At 40.8% G+C, this 21,377-nt stretch overlaps 1 protein-coding gene across 6 annotated transcripts in view; it reads right to left on the bottom strand.

Moving 5' to 3' along the window:
- ap3b2 (adaptor related protein complex 3 subunit beta 2) overlaps positions 1–21,076 on the bottom strand; it is a gene marked incomplete at its 5' end in the record, with an annotated part of 21,326 nt that extends 250 nt beyond the window's left edge. Inside the window, 28 exons of one of the 6 annotated variants that reach the window (XM_079449646.1) lie at positions 1–974; positions 1,181–1,319; positions 2,474–2,571; positions 2,814–2,898; positions 2,994–3,222; positions 3,302–3,417; positions 3,490–3,574; positions 3,659–3,824; positions 3,930–4,113; positions 4,627–4,741; positions 5,242–5,280; positions 6,830–6,948; positions 7,025–7,211; positions 7,286–7,462; positions 7,543–7,652; positions 7,770–7,902; positions 8,010–8,072; positions 8,185–8,256; positions 8,555–8,609; positions 8,972–9,069; positions 9,272–9,448; positions 9,520–9,702; positions 9,784–9,850; positions 9,958–10,118; positions 10,685–10,780; positions 11,001–11,075; positions 12,174–12,249; positions 20,917–21,076. The exon at positions 1–974 is cut by the window's left edge and continues 250 nt beyond it. In XM_079449646.1, coding sequence (XP_079305772.1) covers positions 824–974; positions 1,181–1,319; positions 2,474–2,571; positions 2,814–2,898; positions 2,994–3,222; positions 3,302–3,417; positions 3,490–3,574; positions 3,659–3,824; positions 3,930–4,113; positions 4,627–4,741; positions 5,242–5,280; positions 6,830–6,948; positions 7,025–7,211; positions 7,286–7,462; positions 7,543–7,652; positions 7,770–7,902; positions 8,010–8,072; positions 8,185–8,256; positions 8,555–8,609; positions 8,972–9,069; positions 9,272–9,448; positions 9,520–9,702; positions 9,784–9,850; positions 9,958–10,118; positions 10,685–10,780; positions 11,001–11,075; positions 12,174–12,249; positions 20,917–21,023 — 3,363 coding nt within the window. In that variant the 3' untranslated portion in view covers positions 1–823. Of the gene's footprint in view, positions 1,014–1,180; positions 1,320–2,473; positions 2,572–2,813; positions 2,899–2,993; positions 3,223–3,301; positions 3,418–3,489; positions 3,575–3,658; positions 3,825–3,929; positions 4,114–4,626; positions 4,742–5,241; positions 5,281–6,829; positions 6,949–7,024; positions 7,212–7,285; positions 7,463–7,542; positions 7,653–7,769; positions 7,903–8,009; positions 8,073–8,184; positions 8,257–8,554; positions 8,610–8,971; positions 9,070–9,271; positions 9,449–9,519; positions 9,703–9,783; positions 9,851–9,957; positions 10,119–10,684; positions 10,781–11,000; positions 11,076–12,173; positions 12,250–15,827; positions 15,897–16,632; positions 16,902–20,916 lie in introns of those variants that run through there. The other 5 variants (XM_079449644.1, XM_079449645.1, XM_079449647.1 and 2 more) reach the window with 5 other exon arrangements.
- Between the last annotated feature and the right edge of the window lie 301 nt (positions 21,077–21,377).

Genomic DNA, 21,377 nt, shown 5'->3' with positions numbered 1-21,377 from the left:
TTTGGGAGTCATCACTGAAATTGTTTTAAAATAAACAATAGACTTACATTTTCTTTGAAGAGAGACTGAAAATGCTACAACAATGTTTTTGGGATGAAGGCAGTAAATTATAATATGTAATAGATGTATATCCATATATATCTAATTAGATATAAATTAGAGGCTGTTTATTATACTAATATGGCCCGGATGGATAATGTTTGTAACCAGTTTGATACGGTTAGAAACATGAATTATGTTTATATAAAATGTTTTACCGTGCAAGTATTTGGACTGGTTGTTGACACAAACTCAAAGGAAAGTAAGTTCATAAATCCATAAAGAATGAACCTGGTGACCAGATGGCTAAAATAATAATTGAAATGCATTTTGGTTCCAAAATGAGAGAACTCAAAAATCATGTTTTTTAATGTGCATTCCAATTAATATCCATCAAACTGCATTTGATTTGTTTTTATTTAAGCCATAATAACTCAAAAATACAGCTAACAATAAAACGCATTATGGAACCAAACTCTTCAATTGTATTTAATGTTAACTAAAATACTGGTTTTCATAATAATTCTGTACTTTAGCTTTTTGATCCTAAATGTAACATCTAATCCGCACTAAAATATAGTTCTGACCTCTGGCGACTGGTGTTCAGCTGTTTTGATCTCATGCAACATACACTGAACAAACTGTAACAAAAGACCCGATGCCTCTCACTGTAGGTTTGATTTTTGATGCTACAAGCCGGTCCATACATGGCAGATTTACACACATGGCTTCAAATAAATGTGCTAGGCAGCAATAGGAGGGTCTGGACTGCAGGGGGTTGTCATCACTGCGTCAGGGCCTGTAGGATATCTTTGACAAGCATTGTGCCGATCACCATCTTCTCGCAGTTGACCGTTAACTGAGCTCCCCTTCCTTCCTTCGTAGCGACAGTGGCCAGCACGAGACAGCCGCTGCTGACGGTTTTACCTGCGAATCTGTGAACCGGTGAAGAATGGGGAGGAGTCGGAGGAGAACTGAGATGAAGTTCAAAAGATCACAGGCAAGAATAACAGAAAGCAACGTGGAGAAAAGGCAGAGGAACGCAAAGAATAGAAATAAAATGTACACGATTTAATAACAGGCTATCATCTTGGGTCACAGGTTATATTAAAACTGGACTGAAATGTTTTTTGGATGTTACCTGCACTCTTTTTCCGAACCACAGGGCACTCGGCTTAAGTTGGCAGTGGCCGTGACTCTTTCAACGATGACATGCTCATTCACACATTTCTCTCCAAGGGTTAACTTCTCCGAGATCTCATTCATTCCCATTAGTTTACCTTTAAGAGAGAGAGCGAGAGAGAGAGAGCAAGCTTATTTCATATCTAAATCGGATCTGTTTAAAATCCTAGTGAGCTGTCTACCTAGGCAACTTTTGAGGGAACTAATGGGCATTACGTCAATAATGGGTGCATTACTGACACTAAAGTCGGCATAAAACTGAAGCTGCAATGGTGTTTTTTTTGTATCGTGACATAAAAATATGTAAGAGGGGGTGTTGGGATGCAAGTCACGATGGTTTAAGATCCATCACAAGGGTTCTTTGTGTGGACAGCACATTCCTAGTGAGATCCGGCACGCTGTTACCTTGACGTGCCGTGTGGAGATACATAGTCTTGGTCATAACAGTCACCAAGGCGATAGCTGGAGACTGTGATAAGAGTGAGGAGTGGCTAGAAGCAAAGTCATTGATAGAACGAGAGCGAGGGGGTGACTTTGTGTGTGTGTTATAAGGAAAAGGAAGGGAGTGTAAATCTATTTGGCTACAGAAACTTACCATTCAATAGATTCTCTAATGGATAGCGACAAAATGACCCAACAGGAAAGAAACAACACGAGGTTGTAAAAATATTTTGTTAAACTGTATGAAGACAAATGTTAGCAGGTGGTTCGATGTTTTTGTTAAACAAGCCCTTAAAAGCTTTCCGTCTTACAGTAAAATGTAAACTTGGTCAATTCCTATTGCAAAAAATAATATTGTAATTCGGTTTATGAACTTGTTTGTAGGACTTGATGACAGCATGAGGTCAGGAAAAATAGGATTCAGTCTTGAAAGAATCCAGAAACCATGAAACTCAGGCTACATTTTATGAATGTAAAATTTTCTCTTCCTCTAATGTTCACTTCAAAAATAGAGCGACTTCTGCATCGACATTGAAAAATGATTGAGATTTTGAGAAAATAAGCGATAATGGATTTATTCACCACTTTAACATTCAAAAGAACGTTTGTGGATGCTTAAAGATAAAGTTCACCCTCATGCCAAACCTTTATGGCTTTTAGATATTTTGAAGAATGTTGGTAACCAAACAACATTGACCCCATTGACGTCCATTGGACACAAAACCAGTGAGACGTTTCTCAAAATATATTTTTTCTATTTTTGGTTGAACTATCCCTTAAATAAGTTGATAAAGATAAAGCTGTTTCTCACCCTGTTCCTTCTTGAAATCATTTTCTGTGAGAAACGCTGGCGTCATTAACTCCCCGACGGGTGGCTGGATTGAAACGAAGAACTTGCGGGTGTGGGTGCTAAAACAAAGCAAATGCGTGAGGAAACATCAGAGCAAATCAAGACCATGATGAGGTTTCAGATAAATTAAGATACATTTGATCCTGTTGGATAATCCACCAAAACCAGATGCTGATGGTTTGCTGGTATAACATGGCTTCTAGATGGTCGTCCATGATTATTTAGCTTTTTAAACGTCTGGTTATGAGGGTTTTTTGCTCAACTGGAGCCACAGTCTTTAGCATCTTAAGCTAGTTCTCACCACAGTTGGAAGTTTGCCGCCTGCGTCGAGTCGCAGAAATCTATGCCCATCACTACTGTAACCGATTCACCTGCCGCCATCAACTCTGAAAGAAAGCAAACACACCGAACAACAATAAACTCGATATTATTCCTCTGGAAAAAAGAAACACCCTGCAAATGAACCCATGTGTGGACAGACCGATCTCAGAGAACTCTCGGATCCTCATTCCCGACTGAAGTTTGGGCTCTTCGATGTGAATGTTTTTAGTCTCCGAGCTGGTGTTGTTGGTGAACTGGATCTGGACGGCCACCATGTTGGGGTCGGGGCTGAAGGGCTGCCGGCTGAAACAGTATTCAACGGCAAGACCCTCGCCTGTAATACGGTGCAGGAGTTCACACATCTTCATTGAAGCAGACTGAGCAATGTTCTGTCAGAGAAGAGCAAAGTTGGAATATTTATATCATTTAAAGAAAGTCGCAATAACGATGGCAGTTTACAGAACTCACAGTTGGTGCCAGAATGGTGTTGGTTAATGACAAACCCTCCAGATCAGACACCAAACTGCTGGAACTAAAGTTGGACTGGACTGGAGTCACCGGAGCCGATGCTGGAGTAGGTTCGACTGAGAGAGACACATCGGTGCTTTAGATATATTTAGACGTTCAAGTATTTGGTATGAAAGGATTTTACTCACAATCATCCAGATCCAGCAAAGACATTTCTTGCGTTTCTTTCTTGCATACTTTTTTGGATTGTTTAGGCGGCGGTTTTGCGGGTGCCTGAATGAAACAGAAAAAAATCACTGATGAAGAGCAAGAAGTCAAAACAATACATTGTCTCGCTCATGTGAGAGAAAGCCCAACCTTTTTTCTGATCTCAGCTTCTGACTCTGATTCCTCTTCTGATTCGTCATCTGACTCCTCTTCTGATTCGCTGGTTTCTGATTGGCTTTCTGACTCTGAAGTGCTTTTTCGATCTTTTCCCGTCTTCCTGCCGCGCTTCCTGTCCTCTGCGCCGCTGCTCTGTTCACTGTGAGAATGAATCGAAACACTTTGAGCTCATTCTTGTGTCAATTTAGATTGTCTTAGTGTCAGTGTTAAACCGATAGTTTGGATTCTATTAAATGTATGAGACCTCTCTGCGCTCTCCATCACCGGTTTCTTTGCTTTGGTTTTCTCCACCCTTTTTTTCTTCATTTTCTCCTTCTCCTCTTCTTCCTCATCTGATTCGGTTTCCTCTCCACTCTCCTCACTTTCTGAGCCGGAAGCGCTCTCATCACTGGCGCTAACGCTCTCTGACCCACTGCCCGAGTCTGACTCTAGAAAGAGAAAAACAACCAAAAGAAATTGTACGATTAAAATCACTAAATCAAAGTAGATCTGCAACAAACTCTAGTGAGATACCTACCTAGGGAAATGTTTGTGAAATTTCTGTGATCGATTACAATTTGTCTACATTAGAGTGGAGATTTTACATTTTATCAAAATATGTGTACTAGAAAGCAGTCTAGGTAGGCAACATACTAAACTGCATTCAAGTAGAGTGGTGAATTTGTATCTTAAATACACAAAAAAAGTGTTTTCTGTACATATAAATCTTTTTTACAGATTACAGCAAAATGATAATTTTTTTTATTTTATAAAAATATAAGTTATGAGTCATGAAATCATAAGTTTATGAATAAAATATTGTTTTCCCTCAATAGTACGTTTATTTTCCTTACACCTCAGCAGATATTTTCTCGGAAAATGTTTCGACATTTGTACTGAAAAACAAGACTGCAGTGACGCTTTAATTATTATAGACAGGATGTTGTTGTCGCCACGGTTACCGCTATCCGCAGATTCAGTCGGTCCTGATTCCCCATCCGAATCGGAATAGAACGGCTTCTCCACTTTCTTCTCCTTCCGATCTTTCCGGCTCGTGCATTTGCTCCAATCCGGAATCTACGAAAAGATCAAGATTCAGAGTCAAACCAGATCCTGGAATCAGGCAGAAATATCCGTAACGGCCATGAATGCCTCTTTACAAGCATTTACATTTATACATTAATAACAAAACTCTGTTCCCGAGGCCAGCACTTGGTCTCTGTAGCAGCGATGGTCGTGCATTCATGGCCACATTCATGTTCTTATCGTGTATGCTTAAACATATAAAAGAATAATTTCCTCAAAAACACAAGACGACCTCCAGCACTGAATCATTGGGATAAAGGTGACTTTGCGTGGAAGTCTTTTAGTAGTATTTGCATGTTTTGTAAATCACGAATAGTTGAAATTTAGCATCATCGCTGTAGGTCGTCCTCGATGTTTTGTGAGGATTTGGAGTTTAGTCGTAGAGCAGGGGCTGAGGAAAGGGAAAGGCTGATCTAGCACAGAACAGACGCTAGACTAAGCTGGTGGCAAAAGCTCTTGGGTCTGACGCTAAGGGTGACTGACGGACTCACGCTGGTTAAAGTGGTGACTCTTTCGAGCAGTCTAATAACCTGGCAAACGAGAAAGAAACAAAAGAAACGCAAGAATGATGCTGTGAGATGGCCAGAAGAAGAGGAAAGGAAAGAACAGAAAATAAAGAAAAGATTTCAAAGTACACACAAGGAATCAAATTGCACGTTTCAACAGATCAGCAGGTGCGTATACTCGGCCTCTCCTTACACGTGAATATTTCTTTAACTTAACTTAACTTAACTAAGCGATGGAAACGTGGGGGGGAATTCACTAAAGATGAATTGCATTCACTGATAGAAGCTCAAATTGCATTGGAGAAATAAAAAACCAAAGTGTAATTGTAGAGTATGGAGGTGTAAATAAATCTGATGAGAAATGTTTGACTTCATATTGAGATCTTCAATAATATTGACTTTTGATTGCAGACTTGACAAATCTGAGCTCGGTTAGAGTCATGTGTGACATCTCTTCTGAAACTCCAATGACAGATTTCTGACCTTTTTCTTGTTAGATTTGAGCGAAAGTTTCCATTTGCTCTCCATTTAATCTCACATATTAAGCACAATCGGTTAGAAATCAAATTCAACAAACAGTGACATCCAAAAAAGGAGGGGCCTAAAAAAGGAAAACAAAGCGTTCAATTTAACACAATAAAAACAGTGCTTGCAACTGGTTAGTGAATTTTCCCCGCAGCAATGTCTCTTATGATCTCCACCGGTTTTGTTCAAAAACGTAAACGTTTCTATAGCAAATTTATATTTGCGTGATGTTTGGGTGCTTTGTTGAGCATTTGGTGTCACAGCAATGGAAGTGCAACATTAATGTGGACGTTTGCTGATGTGATGGTTTGTGTGGCTGAAAACGGATTCATAGGTCGGCAGGTTTCACACACACTTCAATGCAAGAAGGTCAAACTGGACCACACAAAGATCAGCGAGAGAGAGAAGCCACTGCACTCTTGCGGGCACCTCTCTCCAATCTCCAAGAAGGCCAATTCGGCCCTCCCTGGTGTCTGTGTATTCCTCTTGCTGCATTGCATTGTGGGCGGACACAGAGAGAAAAGACTGTCAAAAAGTGGGCAAACAGGTGTGCTGTGAAATCTGCTCTGTGAATGATGGTTTTATAAAATAACAAATGTAAACATCGTACAGACAAAAACCTGAAACTGGAGCCCCTGACCTCATATCTCATGCATATGCTTTGGTCAACGCATGTTTTTTAACTCAAACTGAGAACCAGTTTGGCCGGTCTGAAAATGATTTGGCGTGGATTACGGTTGTTGAATATAAACTCTACATTATATAGCTCTAAATAACATAAGATTTCCAAGTGCATGGTGGAATAAGCCGAGCGCCAATCTCTTTCGAGTGACAAACCAACCTATAGGATGAGAAGCTACCACCCCATTGAAATGCAGAGTGTGTGATTTTATGTATTATGAGGGTGGGGTTATGCTAATGAGCGAGGAGGGCGTTTCTTTGAGAGGTCTTGCATGTTGATGCTCCCTCTGGTGGTCAGTTGAAGAAGCACCCCTGAGGCCTCTGGCCCTGTCAGAACTGTTCGCCCTGCACACACTGAATCCTTCACCTCCACGTTGCGCACGGACGGGTCGGGCGCCGATTCGGGCCACTCGGGCAGCTCCTGATATCCGGAAGCCTTAGCGTTGAGAAGGTGAGACAGTGATCCCAGCTGGAAATGATCCCTGTCTGCAAAACAAACCCATTTTGTTGGTATTTCGATTGTTTTTCTTTGTGGGTACATCATTTTATGCCACAATTGTACCTTTGAACGGAGACTCCAGGACAGGAGCGGGCTTGAGGGCAAGGAAAAGCTTCTTGGCGTATTTGTTAAGAGCACCGCTCTTATCGGTGGGCACGATCAGCTGGCGGATGAACCTGGCGCGGTCTCTGATGTCATAGTTTTGGTCGTATTTTGCCAGGTTCAGCACGTACTGTGTTAACAGTTTAGTCTGTAAGACAACAAGATTTTTATATAAGGAAACTGTGTCACACCTGACAGGAAATGTGTGTGAGAGGTTCTCACCTGCTTTGAGTTGGTCAGATACAGTTTGGCTGCCAGGTTGATGATTTGAAGTTTGACAATGTCCTCTTCGTTCGTAAAGCTCTTGGCCATTTTTCTCAAGACATCTGGGGCGATTTTGGGAACGTGCTCACAGTATTCACCGATGAGCCAGAGGATGCTGGCACGGGCCATCGGTACCTTACACACGACACACAGTCAGGATTGCCGAAGCGGATAGGAGCGTGTTTAAGCGTGCGAGGTGTGGATGGGAACGGTACCTGGATGTTGTCGATGAGTTTGGCCATGTGCTTGATGATGTCACTGTGTTGCTCGGGCTGCATCTGCAGGAGTTTCTTGATCACCACTACGGATTCAGCTACAACCAACTCTAAACACACACACACACACACACATAAGATCTTACCGGACATTTTCAGAGACGCGCAGAGGTGGCGTACACACGGGGTGCATCACCCCAGTGTTATTTTTAACTGCGTGTTCTCACCGTCTCTGTTGGAGAGCAGCTGGACGAGGCCGTTCAAGCAGGTGTCTCTGACCTCACCAATGTTTGTAGCACAGCGACCAATGGCCTGAATGCTCGCGGCTACGAAATCCTTATCCATGCTTTTAATGTACGTCTGTGTCACAAACATGGAAACAGACGTCTATCAACTATTCCTATATATCATATACACACATTAAAAATAAATACACAACTTTAGAAAAGGCAAAAGCAAAATAGTACCTGAAATTCTCTCAGGATGGTGGAGATGTTTGTCTCATTAGCCAAATTAGTCAGAACTTCCAGCTTTATTCAACAAAAGTCATTAAAATATAAATTCAGATTCAGATTCCTGCTTGTATTCAATAAAAAGATTATAAGTGTCTCAAAGACAAATGTTAGTTGAGTGTCATTTCACCTTGAGAATTTTGATCTGGGTGGGGTCCGTGGAGCGAATATAAAAACTTTTTAAATATGGTTCGAACATTCCCTGCAACAAAAAAAAGTTTGCACTGTGTTGAAATAAAACATATATAACATAAACATAAATATATTTTCTATACGTCATTCATCAAACTTTAAATCTCTCCGGGAAAATCTATTAAAATATAATTGAAGAAATATAACTGGGCATGTATATTTGGTAAAGACTTTATATATTTTTAAGAAGAAAAGATTAAATGACATTTTTAAACAGCTTAGACTATCCTATCTGTGACATTTCTCAAGCATAGGCAAATTATCAAAAAGATCTGCCCCATGAGTCTTCTGTTGTGTTGTGTGCTTACCCGTCTTTTGATGGACATGGTGGCGACGTTTTGAAGCACGACATACTGCACTTCACTACAGAAACACAAAAGTCAAAGACGCAGTGTGAAACGTGAGCGGATGTTGAGTTTTCAAACGCAGTTAAAAAGCATCACACTGTGCATTCAGAGTGTATCCTCTATAACACATTCTGTGGATGAAACAAATAGATTCATATTCTTGGACTGGAAGTTTCAAAACACTTGAAAGGAAACTAAATGGAATGAGGGATGTGAATAATGGATGTTGTTTATTATCTGCAGATACGCCAACAGAACCGCAGTCTCCTCAGAGGCGAAACCCATCACCCGTCAACTTCAGATTTGGTTTGTTTTATAGATGGAGTTGTGTTTAGATGTGCGTGTGTATTTGTTTGTAAGTGGTATGTGGTTAAATACCTGTGGCTCCGCATTAACCTGACCAAAGCTTTAGCGATGACGCCCACCTCGGCTTTAGGAGCCAAATGGAAGTACAGCTGAGCAACCGCCATCACCACCTACAAAAAAATAGTCACTATTAGAGATTTCACATAAAGCTTTGCAACGTTTTCCAAGCAAAAAACGATCATTGTACAAAATAAAAATATTAAATAAAAAGCTGAGAATAAAACTTTATTAATAAAAACAAAGTCACCTGCAATTCTATGCTTCAAACAGAGATGGCGATAAAGAGACAAACGTTACGGATGAAAGACTCACGGCAGCGTTGCGACTCTGCAGCAGAGGTTTGGTGTTTCTCAACAGAAGTCTGTGATCAGGATCCATCACATAGGGTTTCCTCTTGGCCAGAGAGGACGCTTCCACCTTCTTCTCTTCCTCTTCCTCATCGTCAGAAGCATAGAACGACTTCTCACCACCATCCTCCAAAAGAGACTCCTGCACACACACACACACACTTGAGGAGAAAGTCCACACACTCCTGACACACACAAAATATTGATACGCACGTTGATGTTGGGATTGAGGAACTGCGTTCGAGCGTAGCGTGTGAGCATGTTGATGATGACCACCTGACCCCACTCCTCCACATCGATCAGCAGGTTACACAGCTTACGGTAGTTCTTGTGGATGAGATCGATGCGGTCCGGACACACTTCTTCGAATGCCATCACTACACTGCCAGCCACAAGCTAGACACACGCAAATACACACACTTCAGGTGTGATGTCACACAAGGAACAAACGCTGTATGTCACAGACCAGTCACTCACTGTGGTTTTATCAGCCAATAGCTTCTCGATGACTTCGATGAGTTGATCTTTCTGCTCAGGATCCAGACTGCAGGGAGAGAAAAATATTGGAAAGTCTTAAAACTAAACCAAAGCCGCTGATGGGTAAAGTGAGCAGATACTTTGATAGAAAACATCAGACAGTGGTTTTGGTACCTGTGGAGTTTGGGTATGGCGTGAGCCGCCGTCTTGCGGACGTAGGGAGACATATCAGACGCGGCTTCCTTGATGGCTAACATCATGATGGGTACGATGATAGTCACTCTGATGCTGGACAGCACACGCAGGGCGCTCGCACGGATCAGCTGGTTAGGGTCCTGTGTCGGGGGTCAAAGGTCACAGTGATTAAAAGAGAGAGACGTAGAAAATGGACTTTAATATTTTAATCTCTATTTGTGTCCAGCAATGCAAAAACGAATACAGGTTTGAAACAATTTATGGGTGAGTAAATGATAACAGTATTTTCATTTTTGGGTGAACTGTCCCTTACTTTCTTCTGCAAAACACATAAGAAGATATTTAGAATGTTGGGAACCAAAAACCGTTGTTCCCCATAGACTTGCACTTTATGGACACAAAACCAATGCAAGTCAATGGGGACCAACGGTTTCTAGTTACCGACATTCTTCAAAATATCTTCTTTTGTGTTTTGCAGAAGACAAACAGGTTCAGTAAATGATGAAAGAATTGTCATTTTGGGGTGACCTATCGCTGGAAAGGGTGTGACGTGTGTTTCCCCTATCTGACACTAGGGGGCGGAGTCAAACGTTCTCTCCCTGAATGGAAGTATGTGCGTGAACATATCCTCTATTTGGTACCCAATGTGCGTTTGTCTTATTCAGTTATATCAAATAAAAAATAAAACACGTGTGTTTTTAAGCACCTTCAAGCCTCTTTGGAAGGTAGAGATGGACAACAGAGCAAGATCCTGCTGCTCCTCGGCGTAACGCACAAGATACACATACACCAGCTTCTTCACCTGAAAACACACACATTATCTCAGAAAGAACACAAATTCAACACACACATTATCACGGGTGTCTACAGCTCTACTGCGGCGTGCAGTTGGGTTTTTATGACTCAAACAAAACTAGGCTGGCATCTCGTGTCAATATCAAGATAACACCCTGAAAAGCTGACTTCCTGTGAGTTCGTGAGTCACTTCCTGTCTCCACGATCCTCTTCTGTTCAACACTCACCTCGATGTTCTTACAGGCCACGTTCTTCACCACCGCAGGGAAAAGATCAGACGCGTTCTTTCCCCGGGCAATCATCTGTGTGAACACACACACAGCATTTCTATTACTCTCTGATGAAAGAATGAAGCAGAAAACTCAATCTGAGGATTCCAAACACATCCACGCGTTCTCTCTGAACACTTGAGCAGGAAGTTAAACACAGCCTCAGGGAATATTGGAGGGAAAAAACCACTGTGTTTTATAAGGTGAAACAAACCAATTCCTCATACACGTTTCAAGGTTAGTCTCTATCTCTCTCTCTCGTTCAGTAACTTTGTGATATATCATTATATGGAAATATCATATAAAACTGTTTTGGAAAGGTCCAAAATAAAAGTGTCCAGAAGTTCAAGAAACACAAGAAACTATGTGTTTTGATTTGATCCCATTAGGAAATTAAACTAAGTAAAAAACTGCCGACGCGATTTTGAAGGGTTAAAGAAATAAGAGGTTGTGGTGACGGGAACAGAAGGGAAGTCATTTCAGAGACGGGACCTATTTATGAAAATGTATAAAGCAAATGATCTTTTCAATAATGTTCAATGAATGTGTGTTCGGACTTTAGAAAGAACATGGCTTTATATTGACTTTAAGTTTGACTTCAGATGGACACGTCTACCTGCTGTTGGTTCCTCGTGTGTATCAGGTGGCTGTTTGTGGCTTCTGAGCGCTGTCTGGATGATAAATATTTTAGCCCTGATCTGATCCACAACAATACGGAGAAACTAAATCCACTCATGAATATTAAACGCTGTGCATTCCTGTCCTGTTTCCAAACGCTGCTTGATCCAAGCACACACTCACGCTTCAGTCACAAAACAAACAGCGACGACGACCTAAATTACAGTATTCTGTCTGTTAACACAGACACCAAAATACAAATTCGACTGTGTTCTGTGTTCATGTGTGCGTGGGGGGTTTGATTTATTGACGTCTGTTCAATTTCCGTTATTACACCTATAAAACCAAACGTGACATCTCCTAAAGGCTGCTGGGATATTATGACCAATGGTCCATGAAAATTCACAGCTGATTTCCCAGCACAGCTCTGTATCACTCATGACATTACAGGTGATTGATAGGGGGTTGCTATTTACACGCAGTGGTTTTGGAAACAAGAAAAGCAGAACTCACAGCAACGATTCGTTTCATGGCCTCCAGCTTCAGCGAGTCTTTATTACTGTCCAACATCTCTTTCAGGTCATCATGTCTGAAAGTTACAAACAAGATAGAGCAATATTGTCAATTGTTTCAGTCTATAATAATAATATCTAATACAATAATATCGAAGTTAGTGTTGTAAGAAAAACACGCCCGAGACCGAGGAGACTCATTCAGAGGCTCCCGGCCCTTTAAGAGACCTGCAGTTATTCATAAGAAGAGATAAAGGAGAATAAAATGAAACCATCCATCAAAGCTTTTACACAAATAAATGTGACTTTCTAGAAAACAAAAATAAACCCACACAAAAAACACAGACATTTTATGTCAGCTTAAAGGGACAGTTCACCAAAAATGTTTTATTCTATCATCATTTACTCGCCCTCAAGTTTCTTCAAATCTGTTTATATTTCTTTGTTTGTTCTGATGAACAGAGAGAAAGATATTTTGAAGAATGCTTGTAACCAAACAGTTCTTGGCCACTATTGACTAAAGTAGGAAAAAACGTCTTTATACATTTTTTGTTCTGTTGAACACAAAATAATATATTTTGAAGAATATAGGAAAGCAAACCGTTCTGGGGCACTTTATTTTTTTATTGTTATTTATTTTGGTGTGAAAAGACTCTTTAAAGGGCTAGTTCACTCAAAAATTTAACTTTTGTTATTATTTACTTACCGTCTATTTTTTTCCAAACCTGTACATACAAATATTTCTTTTTTCTGCTAAACACAAAGGAAGATTTTTAGTTTGTGGCAAATTACAAAACATTAAATGGTAGTCAAAGGTGCCCCAGAACTGTTTCCTTTCCTAAGTTATTTCAAATATCTAATTTTGTGTTCAACAGAACTGAAAAATATACAATTATTTTCTACTATTGCAGTGAATGATGTGCCAGAACTGAAAATTGCTAACATTCTTTCAGATATCTTCCTTTGTGTTCGGCAGAACAAATACGTTTATACAGGTTTGAAACAACTTGCGGGCGAGTTAATTAATACATTTTGGGTGAACTGTTCCTTTAAAATGTCTGTGGATGCAAGTCACTTGGCAGCCATCACAGTATCACACCAGCATCGATGTTCTAGTCAGGAAAGTCCAGCTTCAATTGGCTAAAATATGAAAACCTACTTATTTTTATAACAATTCAATAATCAAACAAAAACTTATATGATGCAAAAAACATACTAAATTAAAAATACAGTATGTCACAGCAGTAAACCAGTACTAAAGAAATCCTGTGTAGTTCATGATGTGTCATCAATATTTTTGGTAGTTTTGTTGAACAAAAGAAATCTGTTTTAAGTGTTTAGAAGCAGACTAGCAGAAATGTGGCATCAATGGATTCGCATGGGCTAAAAGACTATAGATAATATAACCATACTGATAAGAAATGTAAGCTTGAATGCACTGTAAATCACTTTGTTCTGCCAAATGCATAAAGGTCAATATGAATGAAAGTACAAATTGACTGAACTGTATGTTCTCTATTAGCTGATATCTGTTATGAGTCTGTGACAGACAGTCTCACACACAATCATTCAGAGAAAATCCATTTGTTTCAGAACACCAGCTTTACAGTATTATGAATATGAAACGTTCTCTACACGAAACCCAAATATAAGAGGTGCTTTAAGAAACAGTCATAAAATAACATTTCATTGTGTTTCAGCACACATCTCTTTAATATCTGAGTTGTTTCTTACAAGTCTCGTGAGCTATGGAAACAAGAACCAACTGGATGAAGTTTATGACTCTATGCTCCGGTTTCATAGACAAGGCTAAAATGAATTTAGTCTTAACTGAAAATATTTTGCCCTTACATATCTTAAAACACGTCAGTGCCATTGTTTTGTCTCAAGATGCACATCAGTAATGTTTTTCTCAGGCATTTAAATAAAAGCGTAAATTAACTAACGCATAGTCCTGGCTTAAACTAATCCTTGTCTTTGAAACGGGGCTTAAGTGATACTACATCTGACCCTGGGTCAGCCAACTTATCAACCCAGCACATATCAGCCCATCTAAACTTCTGTTTTTAGCATCTGGCCATAACTCTTTGAGATCGACACGTTACCATAGCAACCGCATCCGGAGTGCAGGTTGATGAATCTCTTTTGAAAAGGAAGTAATGAAGGAGAGGCGATGCCCTCCCTCACCTGCTTTGAATTCACTCCCCTTTCCCTCGTTCTCCCTCTCTGCATCTGATGAGATCTGGTTATATGTCTGGCCGGCGGGTGTTCGTGGGCATCCAGGGTGTGTGTGGGTACCAAGAGATCAGCTCAGAGAGGCCAGACATGAACGAGACCGCGCCTCTCTTTCCCCGGATTTATCTCCATCTCTCTTTCTAATTATTAATGAATAGCAGTCATAACAGCCTCGACGAATGATGACACAACGAATATGTCACCATGACAGTAACCAATCAGAGCCATCCTAACCTCACTCATTCGAACACTTTCCATCAAAGCCGAGCTGAAAACTCTAGCGTGAAACTGGTATGAGCAGTCAGAGATAACGCAATTCTCTAATTAAAAACATTTCCTGGGTGCCTGTCATGTCGACTTCGGCAAAATGAAGCGACTACGATATCTTAAAAGGCACCCAGGTCTCGCTCTCTGGTTTCCACAGCAACAAACAGAGCAATAAACTCCTGCGGATAGATTTCCTGCCAACGTTTCCCACCCCACACAAACATCTTCGGATACAGATTCCCCCGGTGACTTTCATTAGGGACTGCGACGTGGCGTTCACGCGCCGTCAATGTCAGGATTGAACGTTCACCGTGCGTGTGTGTTGCAGAAAGCGGGGGTGGCATTTCCTTCCACGCGTCAGTAGGTCTGTCTCGTGTGTTCGTGTGTCCTGTCATGCTGTGAGAATCAGGTTGTGGGTCGTGATCAGAGAGAAGTCCTCATCTTCGCTAATGCAGACACGGTTGGGCACAAAACATGACATCATACAGTATGTCGGAGAGTATTTGCTTTAACGACAACAAACTGATTTACATACAGGCTTTTAGCAAATTAATTCAATTCTGAACTGTAGATCGTGCTGGACATATTTACAGCGCTAACTTAAAGGGAAAGTTAGCCAAAAATGTAAGTTGTCAGCATTTATTCAACCTCATGTGGCTGTAAACCTATATTTGACTCGTTCTTCAGTGGAACACAAAAAAAGATATTTTGTGAAATGTCACACGTGGTTTTGTGTCCATACAGTGGAAGTCAATGTGGTTTGGATATCAACATTCTCCAAAAGGTCCTTTTTGTGTCCTACCGTCACCAAATCATCAACAACTAGCACAAACCAACCACTTTAGCAGGGATAGAACACATCCAGACATGAAACACACTCGCACGCTTTGTGAATTTAAAGCAGAATTGTGTTACAAATGTATGATGCAATTCTTAACGCAAAGCAAGTGTGCGTCGCATAATACACATGTGAGTGGTAAAGCTTCCTTGAAAATATCGATGTAAAAATAATTCTTCGTAGAGTCTGATTTATAATATATTTCTCCTTCTACACTTTCGGATCTACATTATTAATCTTATTCATAATTTAACACCTCACAGGGTTTCTCAGTCACACACACACACACACACACAATCTTAGTCAATACTCAACGATGTTCTTAGATTCTCTGCCAGCGTCTTTTCACAGTTATGAAGTCACGGTGTCACATGGATATGTGTGGAAGATCTTCCTAACAACCTTCTATATAAACCCATTGTGTCACAGGTGGACATGTGATTATTACAGACCAATCAGAGGCTAACAATCATAAACGATCAACAGGTACAACAACCTGCTGAGAAGATCAGAGAGGAGCGAAACATCACACGAGATCTATTGATTCTCATATTGAAGATACCTGGAGAGCAAACGGAGACTCAAGTCTTCTGATTCCTTTTTATTTCGAAACCTCTTAAAATCGTACGGACAATCTTAGTTAGCATTAGTAATATTAACCTTACAAAACTAGCATGACATAACTTATAATATGATTACAGTCGATGACAAACCCACAAATCTACATCTTAAAATGTAGAAAAATACCATGTTTTATGTATTATCTACATTGATTTCCTGTTTTTCTTTTGTGGAACAAAATGCAAAACTGTGAAAAGCACCACGAAAATCTATTTGATTTGAAGTCATGTTTCCTCGAGGAATGATCTCGCATGTGCCTCCTTTAGAGAGATCTCAAAAAATTTCAGACACCGTGCTCGGAAGTCACGCATCTCAATTTAATCTCATCACATTCAAGCAAGTCCAAATAAAATAAGCCATGCTATTATTCACACAACATTAAAGCGTTTAGCATAACAAAAGTGATAACTAAAAATGTTATGCATTTGACATCTTCCACTGATACTTGAATGAAACTCCATCACACTTTTATATCACTAGTGTGTATGTGTGTGCATACCGTAAGGGTTGCGTCTGTATGCTGCTAGTACCCTCCTCCGTCCCAGGTCGTTCCTCGGTTCCCTCCCACCCTCCGCCTCCCCCCGTCCCCCCTGATCTCAGGTATCTGAGTTCTTCAGGTTGGACGGCGTTGTACCAGTTCTGAGGTCCGCTGTCTGGGGTCAGCACCGGGCTGAGGACCTCCTCCTGACCCTGAGAAGCCGCGTGCGCGCTCTTAACAATATTCACGGCATTCACAGGGAGCTGAAGCAACCTCTGCATGGTGGTCATCTTGTCAGCTGTCCAGAAACTTTCCCGGCCTGAAACTGCAGAATCCAAGACTTACCAGACGTCCCCTGTGCTAAAACACCTTTATGTCAAATCTGTCTCGGGAGCAACAGTTGTCCACCAAGCTTTAGCTCCCACGATCCACAGGTCTACACATCAGCTACCAAGACCGGCTGAAGGCAGATCTGGAGACGTTTCAGGTGTCAGTCGTGGCCCTGAGGTGTAAAAAGACGAAAGGAGAGCTTGTTCTTTATCTCTTCTGATGCCGAGAGCTCTTCTCATCCTGCTCAGGACCAAATGGTGGTGCGCACGCCGCTCGGTTCGTTCAGCAGAGCAAACCCCGCCCCCCATACGCAAAGCCCCGCCTCTCAGGAAAAGCACACTCTCTCTCTCTCTCTCTCTCTCTCTCCTGACACATTTTCTCTCTCTCGTCCGCTTTTCAATCGTATTTTCTGCAACAGTCGATTACCTCTCCCTCTCTCAGATATGACTCAGCTAAACGCAGCACAGAAGGCTTTTTCGCAGGAAGACCCTCGGTTCGATGTGCACACACAGGCGTATACACAAACATTACTGCTGTTTGCTTTCACAGCCTATTGACGCCTGAAACCATCAGTGCAGATACACATTCACATCCAGACACTTGTGTTGTATAGCTCCTCTTTTATAGGAAGAATAAAAATGGAAACAAATGAGACGATTGTTGAAATCTATGAAGAGTAAATACATCCATAATCTGGAAATTTGTGCAAATTTGATGAAAAATGTTCGAGTTCAAATTGAGATCTTCAATAACATTGACTTTTCATTGCAGACTTGACCAATCTGAGCTCAGTTTGACACATTGTTGACAATCTCTTTTTGTGAGATTTCTGAGTCTTTTTCTCATAAGAAATATCTAAGATGCAGATGAGAGCTTTTGAATCTAGTGGCAACATCCCAAAATGTAACGCGCTCGACATTGTGTGATCTGAAGTCAGATTCGGTTCTCAAAGATCTGATGTGGCGTGTCTGAACAACATGGAGGAGAGAGCAGCTGAATTCACAGACAGATGCAGAATTCACAGCACTGTGACAAAATGATTCAGACGTCTAAAAAGACCTTCCTATGTGTCAGACAAGCCTGAAGCTCCTTCCACTCAAATATAGAATCTGTTAAATGAATATTTGAGTTTGGTTCTCTGTGGATCAGATATCCTGCTATCTGTTAATTCAGCTGCTAAAGCAGAAGACACGGAGAGCCGTACAGTAGCCGTTCGGGAAGGCATGTTGCCAAGGCAACAGCAGGTGAGAATTGCTAGTCTTCATGTTTACCGTGGAACCAGTAAAACTGTCACACACACAAACACACACAAACACACACACACACACAAACACACACACACACACACTATAATCCAGTTCTGTCCAATGAGTGTCAGCAGTAGAAGTCTTCACGGGTCCACTTAGATCCGAAAACCCGAGGTCCGGCCCGAGACCATTAATAACGTTTACATTTAGGTCTAGTCGGGTTTGAAAGAAAATATACGATGGGTCGGGTCGGACTCGGGTCTAACGTTATCGGGTCTGTCTCGGGTCCAAAAATTGGCATGTCGGGTTCGGGTAAAAGTGATTCGGGTCATTTCGCGGTCGGGTAAAGATCTTTGGACCCGAGAAGACCTCTAGTCAGCAGTACTATACGTGAAGAGTTTATTTGCAAATACAGATAACTCCCTTTCTGAAAATATCAAAAATAATGTTTTTTTATTGTGTTATTGTGGTTTGATTATGTTCGCTGTATTTAGTTGTTATTACTTCATCAAAACAACCCATCTGCAATACAAAAAGGCATGATTTTAGAAAAAAAATCTTGTTTTTGCATATATGACAATACAATTATAGCAAAATATTTGGACATAATGGTTATGACTGTGACGAGGCTTTTAATTATATGTATATATGTAATATCCTATTATGTCTCTATCCGTGTCCCCTTGGTTATAAAAACAAAAAACAATTATTTGAAGGTACTGAAAGATATTGTATCTTTAGTAGATTAGTAGATTAAAGTAGATACATTTTTATTCAAAGATAGTCAAATTAACAAATGGAAAAAACTTAGTTATAATTATTTTTTACGATAAATTGTTACTTAAATTATTTTAAAAAATCTGTCCTGTAACTAACATATGACGAAAGATTATAAAATACATGCCACATGCAAAATCTATCCCCAGACATCATCTGAAGGCGTATAGCACCCCCTGGGGGAAAACAGGCGGGATGTCTACAAGCATCAGTTTAGCGTTGTGCTTCTTAATCCTGGCTAAGAATAGACATTTTAGCTACAAACAAATACCCCTGGTCCTCATTACACTTTAACATGTTATATCGGATCTTATACCTGCATTGTCCCATCACTTAAAATAAACAAGGTACGTCACCGTGTTAAACAACAATAAAGAGTTGTACAGCCAATGTATAGCCATTACAAAATGTATTGATGAATGAATCAATGGTTGAGAAATTACTTTGAAATTAAAATCACAGAAAAATGGTTGTAAAAAAAAGTATCTGATTCGGACTGCACACACAAATCTCATCAATGCATCAAAAAGGTTCAGAGTTAAAGAATGAGAGAAAATAGAATCACAAAATAGCCGAAGTCATCAGTTAAACTTGCAGCGTTTCTTAAACTTCTTCTGCCATTCCCCGCTTTGGAGGTAGGGTAGGGGTCCGAGCCCCACCTGTCCCCAATAGCCTAAAACAAAATGGTAATAAACTTTAGGTCCTCTGTCTGCCTTGGTTTTCTCTGCCAGTGCCGAATCTCCAGTTTTCATTCATTCCATGTCACAGACCTCTGACATAAAATCATTCTTGCAATTTATTTTCTATCTGATGTTGTTTTAAGTAAGGCTTACATTTAAATGTCGTTGTTTTGTTTTGAGTGTATGGTCAATAATAAAGTAATTAATAACAAAAATGACAAAATGTCCACCCATTTGCCGCGCCCCACTTGTCATGTGTCTATTCCCCACATAGACACATGACAAGTGGGAGAAACACTGAGTTAAAGGAACAGCAGGTCAAACAACCTCAGAGCATTTATAATCCCCAGTAATGACATTGATCTAAAACAGCTGCCTCACGATATAACCAGAGACTGGCAGATTCAAAACTGGTCCACAGATGGTGTGGACCAGAGAGAGAGAGAGAGAGAGAGAGAGAGAGATGGAGTTAGACGAGAACGCAGGTCATGAGATGAAGTTAAAAGTTGAACCAAATTGCATTTGTATTCCCTGTGGATCAAACCCGTCACATTTGCGCTAGTAATTTACGTCTAAAACAGACGTGAATAGACGTGTGAGGTAGATGTGGCTGTGCTGGTACATTATAACGCTAGCAATGGCATTAGTCAAAGCTTCAAATATCGCGAGAACAAAAACTGATCAAACGTAAACTTGGATAAAACCATCTGCCAAACGCGTAAAGGTATGATGGGTATATCACACAGCTTAGACTTCTCTAGAACAACGCAAAATCTTCACATAACAAGCAACAGACTAAACGGAGTCTTAAGGAAAACACCGTAACACACGACGAGAATACGAAAACTGCGCAGAAATCATAATCATATTATATCTGAGCGCTGTCCACCGGCCGGTGCTGAAACCTCACCGACATCACACACACCGCGGTAACATGAAACATATTCATGTAATAAACACTTGAATTTACACTATCCAGCACACCAATTTTGATCTATCAGATCACATCAGATCAGATCGTTTCATATCGGATCGGGATCCGATCAGGCCCCAATATTTGTATTAACGAAACACACACTTCCCGCAAGGTAAAATCACACCAAACACACACACACACATACACACACAACACATCAATTAATAATTTAATATCTCAATCATGTTTATCATCTCCTTTGTTTTTCCGTCAGATTCATCCGCGCATGCGCGCCTCCCCGTCTGTGATTTCTGTAGATTCTCCTGTATAGTAAAGGGATACCAGCGCGTCTCACCTCTTGTAGTCGGTGGAGAAGATGCCTCCGCTGGCCGGGTCGTGGCCGTACTCGGGCTCGCCACACGACCCTCCTTTCTCATCGCTGAACGCGGAGCTGGCGGACATATCTGCTGTTGCTGTGAAGCGATTCAGCGCGCGACGCAGCGGCGACGGGAGACTGAATCACGTGACCCCGGTGCTGAAACAGACAAGGCCGGGCCGCGCGCATGCGCGAATGCTTGAGTCGTGTTTTTTTTGTCAAAATAATAATTTATTTTAAAAACGGTGTACTGATACAAACAGCGGTCGCGTATTTTGGCATGGACAAATACAATATATTCGTAGTAAAAACATGACGAGCCAAACACGTCTACACGTTTCTAGACCGAATGAGCTTGTAAAATGATGAAAAATCTGCCCATGAATTGGTGTTTAACACAGTTTGCTTTGTTTGACGATGCCTTATAATATCTTATTATC

This window comes from Barbatula barbatula, assembly GCF_947034865.1.
Source record: "Barbatula barbatula genome assembly, chromosome: 25".
Taxonomy (NCBI): domain Eukaryota; kingdom Metazoa; phylum Chordata; class Actinopteri; order Cypriniformes; family Nemacheilidae; genus Barbatula; species Barbatula barbatula.
This window is presented reverse-complemented; position numbering and strand designations above follow the sequence as displayed.